The sequence below is a fragment of the Eucalyptus grandis genome, chromosome 10 (genome assembly GCF_016545825.1).
Source record: "Eucalyptus grandis isolate ANBG69807.140 chromosome 10, ASM1654582v1, whole genome shotgun sequence".
Classification (NCBI taxonomy): domain Eukaryota; kingdom Viridiplantae; phylum Streptophyta; class Magnoliopsida; order Myrtales; family Myrtaceae; genus Eucalyptus; species Eucalyptus grandis.
The window spans coordinates 17,037,486-17,058,383 of NC_052621.1; the positions used below are offsets into that span (position 1 = coordinate 17,037,486).

General features: G+C 38.8%; 2 protein-coding genes across 2 annotated transcripts; both read right to left on the reverse strand.

Annotated features, from left to right (window-relative positions):
• Positions 1-2,546: 2,546 nt before the first annotated feature.
• Positions 2,547-8,749, reverse strand: LOC104422051. Its single transcript, XM_010034266.3, has 5 exons — positions 8,617-8,749; positions 7,389-7,922; positions 4,729-5,970; positions 4,579-4,649; positions 2,547-3,200 (listed from the first exon to the last, which is right to left on the reverse strand). Exons 1-5 carry the CDS (start codon positions 8,710-8,712, stop codon positions 2,855-2,857), a joined length of 2,289 nt encoding a protein of 762 aa, XP_010032568.2. The 5' UTR covers positions 8,713-8,749; the 3' UTR covers positions 2,547-2,854.
• A 1,679-nt stretch (positions 8,750-10,428) lies between these two features.
• On the reverse strand, positions 10,429-13,089 carry LOC104422052 (U3 small nucleolar ribonucleoprotein protein IMP3). Its single transcript, XM_010034269.3, is given in 5 exon segments — positions 10,429-10,989; positions 11,164-11,238; positions 12,624-12,660; positions 12,663-12,730; positions 12,873-13,089. Coding segments are annotated over 5 exon segments (549 nt in total). The 5' UTR covers positions 13,007-13,089; the 3' UTR covers positions 10,429-10,754.
• Positions 13,090-20,898: the final 7,809 nt, after the last annotated feature.

Below are 20,898 nucleotides of genomic sequence, written 5' to 3' on the forward strand. Positions count from 1 at the left end.
CAAGAAAAACGCATAACTCTAATTATTATTTGGAATTTCAATAAGTAATTAAAATCACTTTTCTATCCATACTTAATTGGTGTCGTTAATGAGGAGTCAAGTTTATGTAAATACAAAATCAAAATGATGATATGGTTTATGTAAATACAAAATCAAAATTGATTTAAATTATTTTTTAAATTAATTGACCTCCTTAATGAGGAGGAGTCAATTTTGTATACGAAAACTAAATAATAACTAAGAGATTTTTAATTTTTGATCGATTGACCTCATTAATAAATCAAGTTTTTATATACGTGTAATGGATAAGATAATAATAAATAAAAAAATTCTCTCCTTTTTTTTTCCGAAAGCTTTGGGTCGGACAGTTTACAGTTGCAAATTTGGAGGGAAAAAACAAAAGGCCGGCTCCTTTTATAATCTTCCCATCACTAATTTAATTTGCTCCTACGTTACCCATACTAATTTCTTAACCACATTTGCGTATGTGCGCTGATTGCCCAACCAATAACCTCCTGAAGGAACTTTTAATGCTACCATCTGAAATTAATCAATTCTTTGAGCATGAGTGGGAGAAAAAAATGTTCTTCCAATCAGATCAATGACTTCCTTATTCAATATATATTTTTTTTAATTGAGTTACATTCCTACTCCAAACTAGCAACGTAATCAAGTCAATACAGTGCCAAGCTCGAACTTAACTCAATTTGTATGCTTAATGCTCCAAACTCAACCCACACTTCATTGAAAATGTAGTCTCAAGCTCGACTCGGATAGAAATTCCAAATACTCGAGCTTGACCCCATTAAAAGAGTTATACATAAACTCAAGCTCAAGTCTAATAAGCGTCGTCAACATTCAGGGCTGAGGCTCTTGCCCTCTTAGAAAGCCCTAACTCAAAGAAACGAAGTCCTTGTACTTGTGTCTGACAACTTAAACTTGATCGAAGCTGTGGAGAGTTTAGACAGGTTCCGTCGAAAGCTCATGCTGTAGTCCTAGGGGACAAAGATTTGTTATTGTCCTTTTCAAATAGTAATCTCAGCCATTGCATTAGAGAGGTTACCTCAATCACAGATTGAATTGCCAAGGCTCAGAGAAGAAACTCTTTACTTTTGAATTGGGTTTTGTCCCTTCCTAAAAAAAATTGAGAGCTTTTTTGTACTGGAGGCCATTTATCAAGCCCTTCGATATTTTCTAGTTGATGAAATATTTCACTCTATGACAATTACCAAAAAAAAAAAAAAAAAACTCAATAAGCTTGACTACTGGCCGTGCATTCATATCTACGTGGGTACAACAAATAAATTTAAAGGTTTCTCTGTCACCTACAATCATACAACATTTTTCAAAAGAAATCTAATAAACATAAAAATTTGATTAGGGTCGATTTTGCTCAGGGCCTATCAAGTTTTGTATTGGCAAAATCGAGCTTGACTTTACAAGAAATTCAAGTACCTCAACTTCAAACCCAGACTCAAAATTAGACGAAACAATCTCGTGTAATCATTGAGCAAAGCCCGAATTACTAGCGAGTAGCTTGACTCTGTTATGCCCCTACTCCAGACTTTGCAATTTCGGAATAACTGCCCAAGGCATTTCGGTCGATCTCGAGTGATTATCAAGTGGAGCTTGACCTAATGGCGAGTAGCTTCACTCAATTACGCCCCTACTCCAGACTTTGCAATTTCTGGACAATTGTCGGGGGGGAATGCATCGATATCATCCATTTTCTTTGACTATTGTACACTTCCCAATTACATGATGGGGGGACGAGCAACATCGAAATTGGATAATAAACCAACTGGAATGCACCTAGACCATCTACCTACCTATGTTAAATGAGAATTTTCTCAGCAGACGACAGACCTCATAAATATCCCGACAAATGTTAGACCCGATGAAGGCTGCGGCTCCGAAAGGGAAAGCTCTGTCTCATGACACAGCTTTGCCAGGAAGAGCAAGATAGCCTTAGAATTGAATTCAGGTAAGGGCGCGTTTGATAATGATTTTATTCCCAGAATAATTTATGATCAGAAATGGTTTTTCTTTTTTTTATTCTGTCCTCTAAAGGAATTTACAAACATTTTAAACCGTTTAGTAACTATCCAAAATTTTAATTCCCGGAATAAAAGCGAGGCCAAGCCTTGGCTAGGCTTGCCTCCGGCGAGCTTGCCGGACTGGTTGCCGACGACCAGCGGCAATGGCTGGCAGACAGCAACCGCAGCAATGGCAGCATATGAAAAAGAAGAAAAAGGAAAGAAGAACAAGAGAAAGGAAAAGAAAATGAGAAAATAGATGCTTGATTTTATAATCATTCCCGGAAACAAGAATCAACTTTTTTATTCTTGATTTTACTCCAAATCTGTTCACAGGAACAAAAATTTTACCAAACACGATTTTGTCCCAAATCTACTCCCGAATCATAATAATAGAAATTAGAATTATTTGACCGGTTACCAAACAAGTCCTAAGAGTGCAAAGAAAGGTCAGGCATAACAAGAATAGAGGTCAGAGCAGAAAAATGAAACTGCAACCATCAAAATAAATTAGAAACGAACTTAAGTCTGATTTACCCATATACTAAGCTTGATCCATGCTTGAGAAATTTTGATATTATATTTAAACAAATGAAGACTGACACTAGAACAAATACAAACCCTGTAATACACTATAAACAAGGGAATTAAATTATTGACACACCACTTGTTCCAGGATCCTAATACAGTCACTATTATGTACAACACTCTGGGAAACAGCTCAGGACAATAAATAACACGTCTTGTAGACATACAAAGAAGAGTTTGCTGTTTGTCTCCCGAGAAAAATGGTGACGGACATGACACTGAACACGAGCTTAGCTTTTCTTACCTTTCATCATTCTCCAAGTCATTTTCCTTTTCTTCCACCTCAAGACAGCCATCCTCTCGCTTTTCCTCTTTCGGTATTTCGCCCTATTCCTCAACCAGCCATTGTAATCCTTCCCTTTCTTCAGCTCAATGAAATCTACTAAATCATCGTAATCACATGACTTCTTTGAGCCTTCTTCTAGGAGACACTTAAGAAAGATTTCCCCATTGCAGGTTTCTTCTGTACTCTCTTCCATGCAGAAAGACTCTGTATGATTCAGTCCCAAGGCAATATTAGAAGGATCGCTCTGCACTTCTTGGATGTTGCTGCTTAAGCAACTGGTAGGAACCATCCTGTATACACGATAGGGGGAATAAAAAACTGAAGATAGCAAGGTCAAAAGAACAGCGTTGCATGCATTTCATTTCTAAAACCTTGCTTTCAAATGTCTTTGTAAACTATACAGCATCATAAAATGCTGTCCCCAAAAAGAGAATTGATGGCAAGACCTTACTCTTTGAATTGGAGCATGGTAAAATATGTCAAACAAGAATAATGAGTTCTGTTTGGTAATTGGACCAAAATGGGTGTTGAACCAAAGCAATTAGACGATGTTTGGCAACTTTAGAAAAGATGTAGAAACTAACCTAACTAATATATGAAGGTGCATTTTATCATAGAGGGCAACAAGAATGCTATGAGAAGGTAAACATTTCATATTCTTCTTTGCCTTCAATATTTTGGAGATCCTACTTCAGTCTGTTCATGTAACACTGGCGACCAGCCAAATAACAGAATTTCACACTGACAGACTAGAAAAGACATGACTAGCCCATGAACCAAAGAGCAGATCACAATAGTATTAGACTGATAGTATACTCTTCTGGGTGCCCAGGAATAATAATGTGTAAGCAAGCAAAATCCCGCTAGAATCAAATTAGGCAGGGTTAACACGGACATAAGTACCAATGAGAAAGGAATTATAATCATAAGTGTGGGTCTGAATGTTTGCATGAGTTTGAAACATTCAAAAGTGAAACCACAATCAGATACATGCCTCAAAGACTCAAGCGAACTGGTTCTATTGGTTCGGACCATGGGTTTCACCCTTCTTCTTTTCTCTCCCACATGAGAGAGAGAGAGAGAGAGACAGACAGACAGACAGACAGACAGACAGATGGAGAAGGCTAAGCGTCACCATTAAGAACTGGTTCTATTAGTTTGGTTCACCAGTTTCATCCCAATTCTTTCATCTTCCTCTTGAGAGAGAGAGAGAGAGAGAGAGAGAGGGTCAAACTCCTAGATGTGGACTGTCAGAGTCATGGCTTAACACCCAAAAATTAATGATGCCTTTTGAGAAAAATGATAGATGAAAGGTTATCACAATTCGGAAATACAAAACCAGAGGTTCTGCCATACATGGTCAGACCGTGCCTCACAGTCCCCAATTTTTAGATCCAATGGCCTGAACCAAACCCGATAAGCAAAAGAAATTTCACCAAAAAGCAAAATGAGCTTCGTAAAACCAAGATTTCGGTTAGGTTCAACCAGTTTGTTGGTTTTTGGGGCTCACCAGATATTGTGTACATCCCCGATCATAAGTTCAACTGAATCACCCACTAAGAATAGTTCTAACTGAAACGCCAGTTTATCATCAATCCAACAAAGCTTATACACAATTAAACTAATAAGCAACCATTGTTCTGCATGATAAACAAAAAAACCTCTAACCTCAGATACTGTCTCTGAATTTTGTGAAATGTGGACGCAACTTTTTGAGTAGAATTGTCGACCACAGGGATCTGTCAATTTTAGAAGCATGAAAGATCAAAGAATTGACAAATGAATGCATAAGACCACAAGGATCAAACTTAAACTTACCTCTTCTTTAGAGAAAAATCCGTGAGATGAAGATTCTCCTTCTAGAGCCAGTAACGACCTTACTGCAACTAAATCCCCTTCTTCCAAAATAATTAGATTCAAGAGCACCATGATCATGGACAAGCAAGCCTTAACTAGAAAGTCAAACCTTGTGTCAAAGCATAATGATAGCAGTCCCAAAAAATGAAAGAGTGCCCCTGTACACTCTTCATGCCTCAATTTGTGCACTTTCATCCTCTCAAATAAGAAATGTTGAACTGGTAAATGAATGCCAAATTGTTGAAAGCAGCGAACCATCTCAAGCAAGAAATTGTGCTGTCTCTGGAAAGATAAATCCTGTGAGGTCTGTAAGCAACTTGTGTACCCATTAATCCTGAAGAGCCATATTACTTGGAACATGGAATTGCTCATCAAATTCAGAATGGATGAAAGGAGATAGACATCCTGGAAACTCACTCCCCCATTTTTGTGAGGGATGCTATCACTAGGGTCATGATTATACGCTTTTATAATCATGCACTCTAAAACTGATAAGATCTCATTGATGTCTGACCAATTCCCAACATTGCAAATATACTTGACATATGCTATAGATGCAGATAACATGTCTGTTTTGCTTTCCAAAATCATTTTCTGCCTGTAAGAGTTCCATGAATTTTCTAATTTGGCAACATAAAGATCAAGTTTCTCCTTGGTCACGTGCTTAATACAAGATTGAAAGGATGGCTGACTTCTACCAAGCATGCACAAAGGAAATGGATCTTCATCACTTGGAGCATAACAACATACATGAACGTTACACATATGCATCTTGTACAGATTGACAGACCTTTCAAATGCTTTCAGATAGAGATCCATCTCTGCAAGATCTGGCCCTTTGCTTAAAGAGAACATGCGAGTATCCATAACTTCAGAAACTAGCAGAACTAAATGTGCCTGCAGCATCTTTGGCACAAAAGGCGCAATAGGGTTCACAAGTAATGCCAAGGCTGCAGTCAAACTAAGTTCAGGAATTTCGTTTTCCTTCCGATGGCGCCCATCTATTCTGTTCAAAATATTTTCAATTGCTTCCTCATTACAATCCAGCAGCATAAGATGAGCTGCCATCAGTTCAAGCACCACTCCAACATTATGATGATTACCATTAAGCATAAATAGATTTTCACTAGGGAAGAAAGCAGAATCAACAGATACCAAGAGACCCCTCAGTGATTCTTCTAACAGGAGTTCATCTGCAAAAACCTGAAGATAAGACAACGCTCAACAGGATTCATAATTATAGTAAAAAAGGAATCAACAAGTAAAGGAAACACCTTTACTATTTTCCTTTTTCCCTACTTACCCAGGAAGTTAATTTATGAGCACCAAGTGAGATCTCTAACATGCTATCATAGCTCAATTCTTCGTTCCTATTTTATATTTCGTTTGGCACATGGTTCTTGTTAAGGTTCCCACATCACTTGTTTATGGAGTATTAAGGGGCCTTATATTAATGTAGTCTCACACCATTAATAATTTAAGCTTTTAATTTGGACCTTTTTACATAATAACAAAGCCAGGATCCACCCAGTTTATGTCTCGTGTGAGGTTCTCACATGCCATTCTCAATCCAGTTTGCACATGAGAGGGGATGTCAACAAAATAATCCTCCATGTCATAGATGACTTGCCATGCAGATTATTTCTTAAAGTAGCCCTGCTTAAAAATGATTTACTGTAAATAAGCTAGATCGACTCTAACATCCATCTCAGTTGATTATCCGACAAAGAATTTATCCACTACATGTAAAGTAGCTAGAAAAGAGAAGAAAAAGGATTTAGTATCCCATTCTGGATCCTCATCATCCCTGATGAACTCCACATCCCAACTCCTGAAGAAGCTATTCTTATTGGATTCTTACATTTAATCACACCAGTAATTACTTATCTTTAGGCTCTTGTTATTGCGATTCGTCTCAAGTAAAACAAATTTTTAGAATATCCACACTTCATACAAAGTGTTACTCGAAACCATCTGAAGGACTTTTAAAAGCTGAGGAAATGAGATCTTGTGCCACCTCCAAAATTCAACCCTAGCCTCTAAAACTTTAAGCATGATTTGAACATCTTGATCTATTTGCATAGAGTATCTCATGTTTCAGCTTGTATAATGGCCCTTTCCCAACAAGAATAGTACAATAATAAATGCCTAATTGAAAACAAGCCTCAAGCCCTTACACCATAAGAAAGCTGAACGGTGAAAGGTTAGAGGTTGTGCAACATAAAGACATTGATAGCAATATGGGCAAAATCCTTTTTTCTTAGTTTCTAGATCTAGTGACAAGTCATCCCACTCAACAAGGTTGTACCAGACATAATCGCTTCAGTCTTAACTCTAATAGAGACCTGTCAATAAGCAAGGGAATTTCTTAATTTTGATGAATTACGGTTTTCAAAAATGGTACATGAGAGCATCAGAACTTACTTCACCCATCAACAGGTAAATATGCATATTGCACTAATAATAAGAACTTCTCAAACCCAAAAAGTGGAAATTCAATAGAGTCTATTTCTCAGTGAGCAGTTGCACTAAAAGCAAAAGAAAAGAACGAATCTAAACTGGAGAACACACCTGATATTTTCACAATAACATAACAGGGCATGCAAAAATTATCAAAGTACCTCTAAAAGCGCACTTAAGAGTGACCTCTGTGGATCCGAAGGTTGAAGAAAATGTAAAGATGCAACAAGGTCCTCTGCAACCGAAGTAGTGCAACCATTTTCACAGTAATTGCATTCCCGATGGAACCTCTTAAAGGAAATAGAATCATCCTCATCACTTCCACTTGAAGTAAAAGAAATTAACTTGCTGAGTATTGAAAGAAGAACTTGTGCTTTCCCAAGGATCAGATTTTGGTCGAAGCTGAGAAGAGTTAATACTGACAAACAGCACCTTAACGACAAGGTTAGCTCTTCCACGTTATTACACAATTCGGGCAATGATGGCGTCCTTGCATGCTCCTGACCAATGGAAGTTTCCCGCAAAGCAGAGAATAGTTGTTGAGACTTTTCACAAAGTTCCTCGTATAGGATTTCGGACAGCTTACATATATCCTCCTGAGGTAAAACATTGACAAGGCAAGAGCTGTCCCGCGTTCTCAAAGAGAAGCACATCAACAGTGCACGCAATCGTTTCAAGAGTGGTGGCTTCGGACACTGCAATAACAAACCGCTGCAATTAACAAAAAGAACTAGCTGCACAAGCATTCTCATTCATCACTCATCACTCATCACTCATCACATCCTATAGAGATGTCAGTCTACACCCATATGCACCTACTTGGGTAAAATCGAACTACCATTTCGAAAGACTTCTGCACAGTAGTTGTTAGCGACGCCATTCACCATGGTAAGAAATTATAGGAAACCCACGTCACATTTCGCTCCTTATATTAGTCAACTCGTAACCAGATAACGGAAGCTCACGCGACTTTGATGATGGATAAACTCAGCGAACAACAAGGGTTCTCGCTATTTAAACCCGACCAATCTCCTTACAAATGAATCGCCTCAAGAGAACAAGCTCGAGAAAAGTTCGAAAACTGAAGGCGTTCCAAGCTCGTGACCAGCAGCAGGGATGCATTCGAACGGCGGGAAGAAAGAAAGCAAAAAGATCATTCCTTTACCGACGAATCGGCGGAGGCATGGGAAATAGCGAGCGGGCACCCGAAATTCTCTCGCGTTCCGAAGCGGAAAGATGCAATCGACTGAACGAGAGAGCAAAGATTCTACCGACGGAATTTAGGGAGAAGCGACGGAGAAAGCAAGCGAACGGAATCGGAACATCGAGACGCGGCGAGAGAGGCCGGAAACGCCTCGGACGGGGCAGCAAAGGAAGGAGGAGACGTACCGGAGGAGATTGGAGAGCAGAGATTAGGGCTTGGAAGAGGAGATGAGGGGGAGGAGATTCGCGGGAAACCTTCTTCTTCTTCCTCTGGCGACTCATCTCCCCGTCAGACAAAATGAAACTGAACCATGGAAGGAGCCCTCCTCTCTTCCCTCTTCCCCGCCTTTTATATTTCCCTCTTCTTTCCTCCTTTTGAAGAACTTTAAAATAATAATAATAATGAATAAATAAATTGTCCGAAAAAAAGAAAAAGAGGTGAAAATGAGACAAATATAGTGTTTGAACTTTCACTTGTAATGTGGTCTCTCGTTTTTTTAATTAATATGGTATTTAAACTTTAATCATATATCAATTTTGTCCTTTAATTTATTTAATGTGATTCTTAAATTTTAGTATATGTTTAATTTAATCCCTAAACTATATTAAAATGTTTAATATCGTCTTAAATTTTAGTATATGTTTAAACTATATTAAAATGTTTAATATCGTCTTCAATCTTAGATTAATGAAAGAATAACATTTGGTATCTTCATATAATTCAAAGCTAGATTGAATATTTCTCAATAATTAAGGAACCACATAAAGTAAAATAAAAATTTAGAGATGGCATAATATATTAAAAAAGTCGAAAACTATTTATATGATTATTTCAAAAGGAAAGAAAAGAAAAGAAAATGTGAAACTTGTCAGGGAAATGACGACTTGACCACCCTCAATCAACTAGTACGATAATTTGAACTTTGTAAATTCCTTGCATTGTCGGTAATGCGCTAAAAAGCGGACCCACCTTGTTAAGTTACTAATTTCATTGATAAACTTTTTTTTTTTTGCAATGATAAACCATATAAATAGGTCGATAACTTACAATTGATGAATGTTGGTAATTTACTTAACTTACTTCCCCAATATATTTAGCATTCACAGAAAAGTTACTAATTCCAATGGTAAATTACTAACTCAATGGTATGATTTGATTTCCATGTAAGGTCGACAACTTACTATTAAATTGGACGGTAATAAATTCCTTACTCAATCGATAACTTACCACATAAGAAGTAAGCCCATTTGGTATAGTAAGTTAATAAATTTTCTCCAGGTACGTTTACTAGTTTTGATGGTAAGATTTTATTTTTCATGACAATTTTTTTTAAAAAGCTAGATAACTTGCCATTAAAACTGTCCTTCGTAAATTCCTCAAATCATTGATAACTTACTATAATGTCGTAAGGCATTGGATTTTAGGTTAGTAATTATATAGAAGAGTTGATAAATTTAGCATGTTGGTAAGTTAAACAAATAAAAATTAGTAAGTTAGTATAAAAATTTCTAATTTTCAAACTATCAAAGAAAATTAATAATTTCATAAAAGTATTTATAGTTGATCAACAAGTTATCAGGCAAAAACGTCTCTGATTAGCATTTTTTTTTTACAGATAATTTTCTATATGTACTAACATTTGATTAAATTTATTTACAATTAAGAATTTCAATTTTTGGATAGTCAGCAGCACGCTAAAACAAAACCCGATCTTGTCAATCCACATAGGTCCTGTAGAGATAAAAAAAAAAAAAAAGCCAATGATCATGAACCCACTAATGTGTTCTGTTTCCTTCCTCTGTTCTTCATATCACCCGACTTATAAACTTCAAACAGTCCGGAGTTTGAGAAAGCGCTCATCGACTAAGCCTGATTATGTTCGGCGAAAGAGGAAAACACTACTTCTAGCGCCGACCTTATCCAAGGGGCCTAAAACTTCCTTTAAAACAGCTAAAACTTAGAAGGTCCCCCAGGTGAAAAAATGCAAAACATTAGGCTTTCTTGGATTTGCAATAATTGTTTCAAGCATTCGTTTCCAGCAAAGGCTTTCAAACCATGAATCCACTCACAAACATGTAATTTCAATGCAGCAGAAACTCATTTGCCTACTGTGAACTTGGCCATCAAGAAATGAGTAACAAAAATTAGCAGGAGCTTTGGATGACTAACACCTTTTCCATTTTGTTTCTCAACTCCCATTACATCCAAACAATGCAAAGCAAGCCATCCGAATTTTGGAATATGAACCTATAAAGTATGGATTTGGTATGAACGTTGACGTGAGCTGGCTAACTATGTAAACACAGAGCCTCCAGCAAACAGCTTAGCAGTTCATTGCATCGTAATCGTCCAACTTCTCGTTGTACTGGAGGACCTTTCTCTTTATCTTTGAGGTATCTACCCATGTCACGAAATCTTCCATATTCCTTGTCACGAGGAATGCTGGATCTGTAACCGTTTCAGGACCAACTCGGATGTGACCTTGCTCAATATATGTAACTGCTTCCTTCAGGTGCTCTGCAAATTTCAAACGCACGAGCACTGTTGAAAGCCTCCGTCTGAGAGCAAAACAGATGCACAAACATGGTGAGTGATTGATAAATTACAAAAAGGAGCAAATCTTTGCGTCCACACAGAAAGAATGTGGAACAGAAGAGTTGGATTGTATCACCATTTTCCATCCCATTGGTAATCAGTTGGTAACTCACATAACATTGCAAAAATGCACTCACCTACAAAAGGATGAAACTGATAAGTGATCGCACAATGCCAAGCTTTTTCGTGTTGGTATTACTCCCATGTTGTACCTGTCATGCAAAAGCAATTGTTTCAGCAATTCAAAAATCTTCCAGTATTGCATTAAACTGCTCTAATTAGAGGAAAAACCAAGCATATACACATTTAAATGACTTGTGGTGAGCAATCTTAGAGCTCATAAAAGCTGTTTCGGATGGAAGGGAGGCTGTTAAAAAAAGAAACCAGATGGGCAATTATGGACAAAGCAACACTTTATTTAGCATTTTAATAAGCTGAGAAACCGAGCGGCTGATGAGGTACTTCTAACCATCATTTTAAGGTTACTGATTACATAAAGACCGTCTGAAGCACAAAGTTTGCAGAAAACACCCAGTCCACATTGTCAAGCTGCCTGACCAATCCCATAAACCTTACCATTTGATGGATATAACATGCCTGAAGGACTCAGATTAGAAGACTTGCAAATTGGCAAATATTAATGTCTAAACACGAACCTAGGAGAAGCTTCCAGTAATCAAGTCTGGTCAAAATATACATCTAAATCCAGGATTTCTCTGATGTAGTTGCAAACCAAGTAACAGTCCTAAAGAAATTCTGATGTACTGCTATTACATCTATAAGTAAAATTAGGAATTTGGTTGGCCCTCCCTTCATGATTTGAAATTATCTAATTTGTTCGTGATTCATATTTTATCAAGAAGACTGGATCTAGCAGTCCCAGATCATGACCATAGTTCAACTAATTCTGAAGCAACGGTTTATAGATGCTACCACACATGTCCAGATAATGACCTCCATCCAATCAATCATCAACTAAGATGGTTTTGACAAGTACTTGGTATTTCCCATCCTCGGTATTCACAAGAATTTCAAAGGATATTTGGATGGGCAGAGCGTCCTAGCTTGGACACAAGTAGTTTAGGAAAATCAAAGCAGGAAATCATCAAATGCGGAAGAAAGATGTTTAATTGCTACGCAGAGGAAGCCTTACCAAGTAACACCTATAGCCACATCTAACTCAATGTCAATCCTTACAGGGAAAACTCCAGTCTATATGTGAAGCTGATCTTCTGGCACGTCATGCAAAAGATTACAACGAAACAAAGTCACAAAACCAAAACAGTGCCATTTCTTGTCCACCCTAACCCTTCCCACAACTCATACCCCAAAGCAAGTAACTCTGCTTAAAAGGAAAACTTCCAACAAACCCTCATGTAAAACAATCACACAATCAACAGCCTGATCACCTTTAAAACAAGAATCTAAAAACCAGCCTTCCAATTGTAGTTTCCCCACAACATGAAGCGAATAACAAGGTCCCACGACAAGTTCCAATTTAACTCCCCAAAAACAGAACCATCACTTCAGTTTAGCCCATTAAAATAAATAAATAAATAAATAAGGAGAACCCAAAAAGGGAGGAGTCAGAACTCACAACTTCTCAAGAAGCGAATCGGTCATCTCAACACGATAGGGTCTCTCGGGTCCATCTGCTTCAGTATGTTGACCAGCTTCTGCACCATTCTGCACAAGCTCAAGTACCTTTTCCACCCCCCCAAACAAAACCATCACCAAAATTTGAATGAGACCCAACATTTTCGCGGCGAAATGGGAACGAAAGGCAGCGTAAGCACGGCAGAATGGGCATGCAGAGATAAAAGGGAGGGTAGAGAGAGAGAGATACTTCTTGTAATCGTCTCGACCGGTGACGTGATAGCGGCGCATAACCTGAGCTTCCCTGTGGCCGCCTTCTCTCTTCCATTCCAGAAAGTTGACCTTCTTCAGCAGCTTCTTCTCGTGGAACTTGAGCTTCCTCATAGCTCACCGGAATTCGACACAGGCCAGAGACGACGCAGAGAGAGAAAGAGAGAGGAGGGAGATGGAGGGAGATTGAACAGAACAGGAGATGGAAAACCTAGAAAGGCGCCGACTCGGTGGGCTACGAGGCCCATCTGAATCAATTGGATTCGAAGTCAGGCCCACCAATCATAGGTCGGGTCGGGCATTCTAATCGGACGGGTCACCCCGTTAAATCAAATCGGATCAAAATCTCAGGTTTAAAGTACAGATTATATCCTTTGAAGTTTCGGTATTCATGCAATATGGTTATCTGACTTTTAATTTGTTCAATCGGCTCTTCTTACTTTCCAGGTTATGCGATTTGATCTTTTAATCAAACTGGTTGGTCAGCTATTCTAACTAAACCGTCAGACTAATTAGTGACGTGGCATTGCTCGTGCGATAAAAATGACACATGATGCATAGCTATATGAAAAAAAAAAAAACCTGAAAATAAGGAAAAAAAATCGTAATTTGGCAATATTAATTATAATGGGTAAACAAGACACTTAATTGCTCATATCAAGAAAGTTAAGGGGATTTGATTGCCCAAAATAAAACTTAGAGGATCAAATTGGACAAATCTAGAAAGTTAAAGGACTTGAGTGTATAAAATAAGATCAAATTGTAGAGACACTAAAACTTGGAGGACTAGATACGTACTTGGCCCAAATTAAAACAAGTTGATGGTACTTTTGTAAACAAAAGAAGCCGATGAAACATTTTTGTGTAAACTTAGATCGATGTAAAATTTCGTGAATATGTAATTAAGCTATTGAAGGCGTGCCTTTAGCTTTTATTTTATATTTAATCGAAATCTTGCAACTTGTACACATTGACTCTTTTTCGATTTGAAAAAACCCCAAACATTTATGACATAAAAGACAACAAGTAAATCGATGTATAACAATTTTAAAAGTTTTAGTAAAATTATTACTTTTGAAGAGTTGATTTCTCGTAAACAAATAGCACCGACATTGACAAGCAATACGATATATTGACACGTCATTTCTAAAAACATGGAGAGTCCCGACATATTGAAACGCGTTATTTATTAAATGTGTATTTTACATATACATGATAAATTATCATTTTTATGATTATTTCATTTAAATTAATTTGATTCGAATTCACAAATAAATAGATAATGAAAAAGAGTCTAAAATGAATTTACATTAAAAACGTTATTCTGCCATTAGTTAATTTTATTCATTATTTCAATTTTGAGCAACACCAATGAGAGAAGCAATGCTTGCCAAGGGGGAATCGAGTGTCATGGGAAATAAGAATTAGAAGAGGAGAAGACTAGGTTTTTTCTTCTTTTCCTCTTTATTAGTTTTATTTTTTTCATATTTAAATTTTAATCCCTCATTTATTAAAAACTTTTAAACCCCATGCATGTCGAACCACGTGTCAAAATTTCAAACTCACATGTCAGAGCATGTCGAGAGAGTTGATGACGTGTTGGATTTTCCGACACCTATTGACTACATGTTGGACACATGTCGAAATATTGATTGACACAAAGGCTCCCAAAGAGTATCAATGCTTCTGAGCCCAAAACCCCTTTTTATCATTTGATGCACTAAATTTTTGTTCGGAAAAGTATTAAAAAACATATTAACTTATTGTATTTGTATCAATTTAATCATATATCTTTTAATTAAATCAATTCAATCTTAAAACCTATTATGTTTGTACCAATTGACTTTATTTAGCTAATTTAGTCGAAAATCATTGATGTGAACGACAACTATTCTATGTGATATGACCAACACTGAAATAAATATTTTTTAATAATATATTTAATATTGTTTGGTTTTTTTATTTTTCTTATCTTTTTTATTCTTTACTCTCTCTTTTTTCTACTAAGGGCCAGTAAGAGCTGCCAACCACCCCTCGTTGGCCATAGGTGAGAATCAAGACACTCTTGCTGACAAGATTCACTTTACAAACCTAATTGCAAAATCTACTTGATTCGAGCTCTTCCAAGATTTACTTCATGAATCTTGTTTCTGTTGTATCAAAGCATCTTTTACCCCCACTAATCCTCTTGTAATTCAAACTTGCCTACCAAATATGGAAAAAGTGTTTTGAACTTTGACTTTGTTTATTTTGTGAAAAGGGAATGAATGATAAAAGACGTACGGACACCGGAGTGCCAAAGCTTGGCACAAAAGGACACTTAATGCCAAAAGTTTGGAAAGTGACACTTAAGAGCCAAAATCAGAGCAAAATCGATCACTTAAGTGTTAATCCGGCCAAAATGCTGACGTAGCGATTTTTCGGTAAGGTAAATGCAAAACAACGTAGTTTTGCACACTAATGTGGCTAAAAATGCAAAAACGACATAGTTTAGTCTCTAACATGATAAAAAATTAATATAAAATTTATTAAATTTAGTTTAAAACTAAATTTATTTAAAACATTTAAAAATTAAAATACAAATATATATTTTTAAAATTGGGGGTGGGGGGGGGGAGGGGAGGAGGGAGGCGCGCTGGGAAGGGGCATCAAAGGAGGGGGAGGGTCGGTCGGGGTTGCCGGCCCCGGCCAATTGGCGGTGAGGGCCCACGAGCCCTCGTCACCTCCCTGCTGTTGTCGGGAAGGGGCGAAGATGGAGGGGGAGGATTGGCCGGGGTTGCCAGCCTATGTAGCACCAACACATGACACGCGACACGCGACACGACATGATACGACACGCGACACGTCATTTCTAAAAAAGTAGAGAATTCCAACACGTTAAATATTAAATAAATATTTTTATATATACATATGATTATTTCAAAAATAAAGAGTAGAGTCAATTTATTTAAATAAATTTATAATTTTTCATGATGATCATAATTTATTATTATTCAACATTATTCGTTTTTTTTTTTTTTTCTTTTTAAAATCACCCTCCACCCTCTCCCTCCAAAAAGAAAAGAAAAAAGGGACATCCCGCCCAGACGAGCATCCCATTTTAATTTGTTTTTGGCTCTTCTGGCACCATCATATTTTACTTTTATTTTTCCTGCTCTTCCTTGAAAACCCAAATGCACGGTACCTCAGTTTTAAATTTTTTCTGCACTCCTTGGAAACCCAAACCTAGCTGCCTCATCCCCCTTTGACTCCTCCTTTACGGCACCCCCCTTGGAAAACTAAATCGTAGCCTCCTCCTCCTTCCGTGCTCACTGTTCATCCTCCTTGCACGGCACCCATTCTATCTTTTAGAAACCCTTTGAGAGCAGCTTGAAAACTCTCGGAAAACGGCCGCTCCCTCCTCCATTTGCACGATCCTCTTCCTCTCAATCCCTACTCTCTCTTGGTCAACTCGTTGCAGCTGTTCACTGCCTTGCTTCTGGTCCTCTCTCTTTTGCGGTCGTAGCCTTGTCTCCGGTCCTCTGTCGCGGCCATCTCGGTTGCCTGGTTCTCTCTTCCTCCAGCCTTCTCTCACCGTCGTGGCCTCACCGTCACGGCCTCACTGCTGCTGCCTCACCTCCGCAGCCTTGCTTCCTCTCCCTCACCTCGTCTTCACCCTCCATCGCCAACGATTCACTCTCCCTTCACGCTTGCAGATCCACTCCAGAAACCCAGCCTCTTGCTCGGACACGCTCCGATTCGCGTGTCGAGAAAAGTTGACCACGTGTCGGAAAATCCGACACGTGTTGACCGCGTGTCCAAGCGTGTCGGAGCGTGTCGGACACGCCGACACGTGTCCGACACGACACGGAAGGTTCCCGAGCATGTCCGTGCTTCATAGTTGCCAGCCCCCGGTCGATCGGTGTCGAGGGCTCACGAGCCCTCGCCACCTCCCCGCTATCACCGAGAAGGGGCGGCAACGAAGGAGGGATGGTTAGCCGGGGTCGTCGGCCCCTGGCCAATCAACGACAAGGGCTCGTGGGCCCTCGTCGCCTCCCCATTGTCGCCAAGATGGGGCAACGATGGAGGGGGAAGATCAGCTAGGGTCACCGGCCGACTGGCAACAAAGGCTCACAGGCCCTCACCGCCTCCCCGCCGTCGCCGGGAAGGGGCAACAACGGAGGGGGGAGGGTCAGTCGGGGTCGTTGGCCCTCGGCCAACTGGCAACAAGGGCCGTGACCTCGCCCCAAATCTGGTCGGCTTGGGTCGCTAAGCCCTGGCTAGGGGCAGGCAACCTCGGTCGACACTCCCCCACCATCGCCAACCCTTCCCGACGACGGCAAGAGGCGGCGGCGGCGCGGGCTTAGCCCTCAGCTGCTACCTCATCTCCCCACTTTTTTTTTAATAAATTAAAATAATAATTACTTATTTTTATATTAACATTCGAATCCGCTCAAAAATGATGTCGTTTTTGCCATTTTTTTGTTGAGTAAGCATTCCAATGAGCCACATAGACGAAAAAAATAATAAAAAAATCACCACGTAGGATTTCCGGTGGAGTTCGCCGGAAATGACATTTAAAGGTGTTTTTGGTAACATTTATGTTCCAATAACAATTTTTAAACAGAAATAGTTTTTTTTTTCTGTTCTAGAAAACAATTTATGAGTATAAGAACGTGTTTGGTAACCGCAAAAAATTTCTACTCCAGAATAGAAACACGTTTGGTAAACTTGTACAATTTTTTTTTTTGTTTCTTTTAATTTTAAAAAAAAATTCATTTTTTTCATTTTTTTTTTTCTTTTTTTTTTTTTTTTTCCTTCTCTCCTTTGTGGCCGGTCACCGGTGACTAGCTGGGCGAGGTCTGGCAAGCTCACCGGAGCCTTGCCAGGCCACCACAAGGCTCTACCTTGCTAGATTTGGGTGAGGCCGAGGTGAGTCTCGCTAGGCCACTGGCGAGGCTTGACCTTGCCTAGGTAGCGTGAGGTCAACCTCACCCTAACCTTGCAAGGTTGAGCCTCTTGCTGGGGGCCGGTGACGCTCTGGCGAAGTCGCTAACCATGGCCGAGGCCGGCGACGGGCTAAAGGAAGAAGAAGGAAAGAAAAAAGAAGAAGTGTTTCTCGGAATTGTTCTCAAGAATAAGAAACAAGTTTTTCTACTTCTTGTTTCTATTCCAAATTTGTTTCCGAGAACAAAAATATAAACAAACGCATTTTTTTTTTTTATTATCCAGAACAAAAGAACAAAAATTTGTGTTCTAGAGAACAGATTCAGAAATAAACAAACAGACCTTAAGTGTCACTTTTCTAACTTTTGGCACTTAAGTGTCCCTTCGTGCTAAGTTTTAACACTTGGGTTATACTTTGTCCGCATGATAAATCATTGCTTGTACAACTCACAGAAATGAAGAATATGAAAAACGCTTTTATCATCTACGAAAATTTGGAGATAAATTGTTGTCGATACTGAAAATATTTTTCATTAACTACTCATTTCATGTGATACAAGTAATTATTTTCAAATCATCAATTTTCCGTAAAATAAAATTATCAATTAGCTTGGGAGGCCTTCCGATGGTTAAGTAAAATTTTATTTGTTTTGTGGAAAATGAATGTAAAAATAATTATTTGTAATGCTCGAAATAATTATTCATTGAAAAATGTTTTAATTGCCAATGACAATTTATGTTTAGACATTCTTGTGGATAATGAAAATATCTTTTATTCTTCCATTTCTTTGAGTGATGTAATCAATCATTTTTGGAAAAAAAATAGTTTCTAATTCATTCATTTTCCACAAAATAAATGCCCCATAAATAAATAGGTTCCATCTCCAAACTTTTATCCTAGAGGCTTTGAAGGACCGTTGGAAATATACTAGTTTGTTGGATAAAATAAGTCTAATGACAAATAACCTTGGAACATAGTTGAGGCTCGCCCTTAGAATATGAGCTGAATTGTGGGTTTCTTTTGAACTTGGGGGGACAAAGTCTAACCCATCATGCCCTCATTAAGGGCGTGTTTGGCAACTTGTCATTTATTAATCGTTTCTATTATTTTGTTCCCGTAAATAAATTTGGAAAGAAAATTCTTTTGATAAATTTTTTGTTCCCGATAACATTGTTCCCAAGAATAAATTTGGAATAGAATCAATGAGTTAAATAAAGTTGCTTCTTTGTTCCCGTGAATATTTCTAAAATCAAGTGAACCCAAATTTGTTTTTTTGTCTTTTCTCTTCTTCTTGTTCTTCCTCTTTCTCTCTTCTTCTTCCACCTCCACCGCCATTGGCTACCACCGCCGTCCATTGCCGCCGACGATCGGTTGGGCAACATCCAACGAGCTCATCAATGGCCAAGCGAGTCTTGCTCAAGCCTCTCCCGCCCACCGGCAAACCTTGCCCAGGTCTCTCCTAGCCAACGGCAAGCCTCACCTTGCCGAGAAAGGCTTGACGAAACTCGCCCAACCATCGATGAGGCTCGACCTCGTGAGATTTAGGCAAGACTCCTCGCCCAACCAAGGCTCGGCTGAGCCTCGCCTGGCTATTGAAGAGGCTCAGTCGATAAGAAACGGCCTTGCCATGCCCCGACTTGCTCTGGACTCACAACAACCCACGCTAGTAATTTATTTAGGTCATTCAATTGCGACATCCCAAGAGGCGTCACCAACCCATTCATGTTTTTGTTTAATTATGCGCAAGCAGAAGCAGAAACCAATCACCCAACCATTCAATAACGGGATAGCATAAAACACACGTATTTACATTCATAACAACATACTTCCATACAAACTTATGTATCACCCACTATACGCAACTTCATACACATTCCAAAAACTTAGCCATACATACGTCCAATAGGGTTCGGGGTTAACCTAGCACTTCTATTACTACAAGGGGAACTTCAAAAGGGTAATGTCCCTTACACGTCTAGTCCATGTCTAGGTTGTGATACCACGATTCAAGCTAAGGGTCTGACTTCGGATCCGAGTCCATCTCTGGGTCAACAACCCCATCATCTGGGGTATCCATGACCATGGGGCCCAAACAGCACCCTCGAATCCCTCGCCTGATGATTTATCAAAACACCAGAGAGGGCCCTAGTGCTCCCCTCTAAACCAAATGTACTAGGCTTCGAACCTATGGGACACTAGGTTAAGTAGCCCCTCATTCAACCAAATGGAGGTCGCTTGCTTCTTGTATCTAGTGTCCCTGCCCTCAGCTGGATAGAAAGTCACCTTGGTGTCGTGATTCATAGGCACCCCAAAACGAACGTAGCAGAATGGTTCATACATTCTCAAGGCCTGAAAATATTTGAACAACAACAGTGAGATTAACTCAATGAGTGAACTTCCTAGACCTCGCGCAGGAAGGTTATTCACTTCAAAAATGGCCTAAATGTGCAAGTTATCTATCGATGATAGATCAATAGCAAAACATATCTTGCTTTGCCTTAAATATAAACAGGAATGGTTAACTCACACCATCATAACATAAACACATAGGCAGTTCTCACAATAAATCACTAACTAATGTGGTAGAAATAAGAACATGTAGTGTCACATGTGCAAATGTCTTTTAATTATCTAGACGTATTCAAACATCATTTTCATGGCTTTCAACCCCAAATAACCAACCCAAGCTATCAAATCAAACTCCATAGGCATTATTACCTTGCCTTAGCACATGCATTGCATACAATCTTATTTACAACGTGCCATAGCTTTTTGCAATATCAAGCAGAATTAGAATACTTCTAATAAGTTTTATACACAATGCATTTACACGTCTCAATTATAAGTTAAAACCTATTTTGGCTTGTCTCATACCATGCCTCATAATTTTTATCCCATAATCAGGTGTAATGACCACATACAAATCCCATGCACTTCCACACAATTATGCCCAAATTATTACAACCACTTAGAGCCCAAGGTCAACCTGAAGGTTCACAGTCATTCAGTGTAACTAGGCATCGTCTTGCCCCATCGAGCACAATATCGTCCCACGTAAATGCATCAAGAAATTACTCTT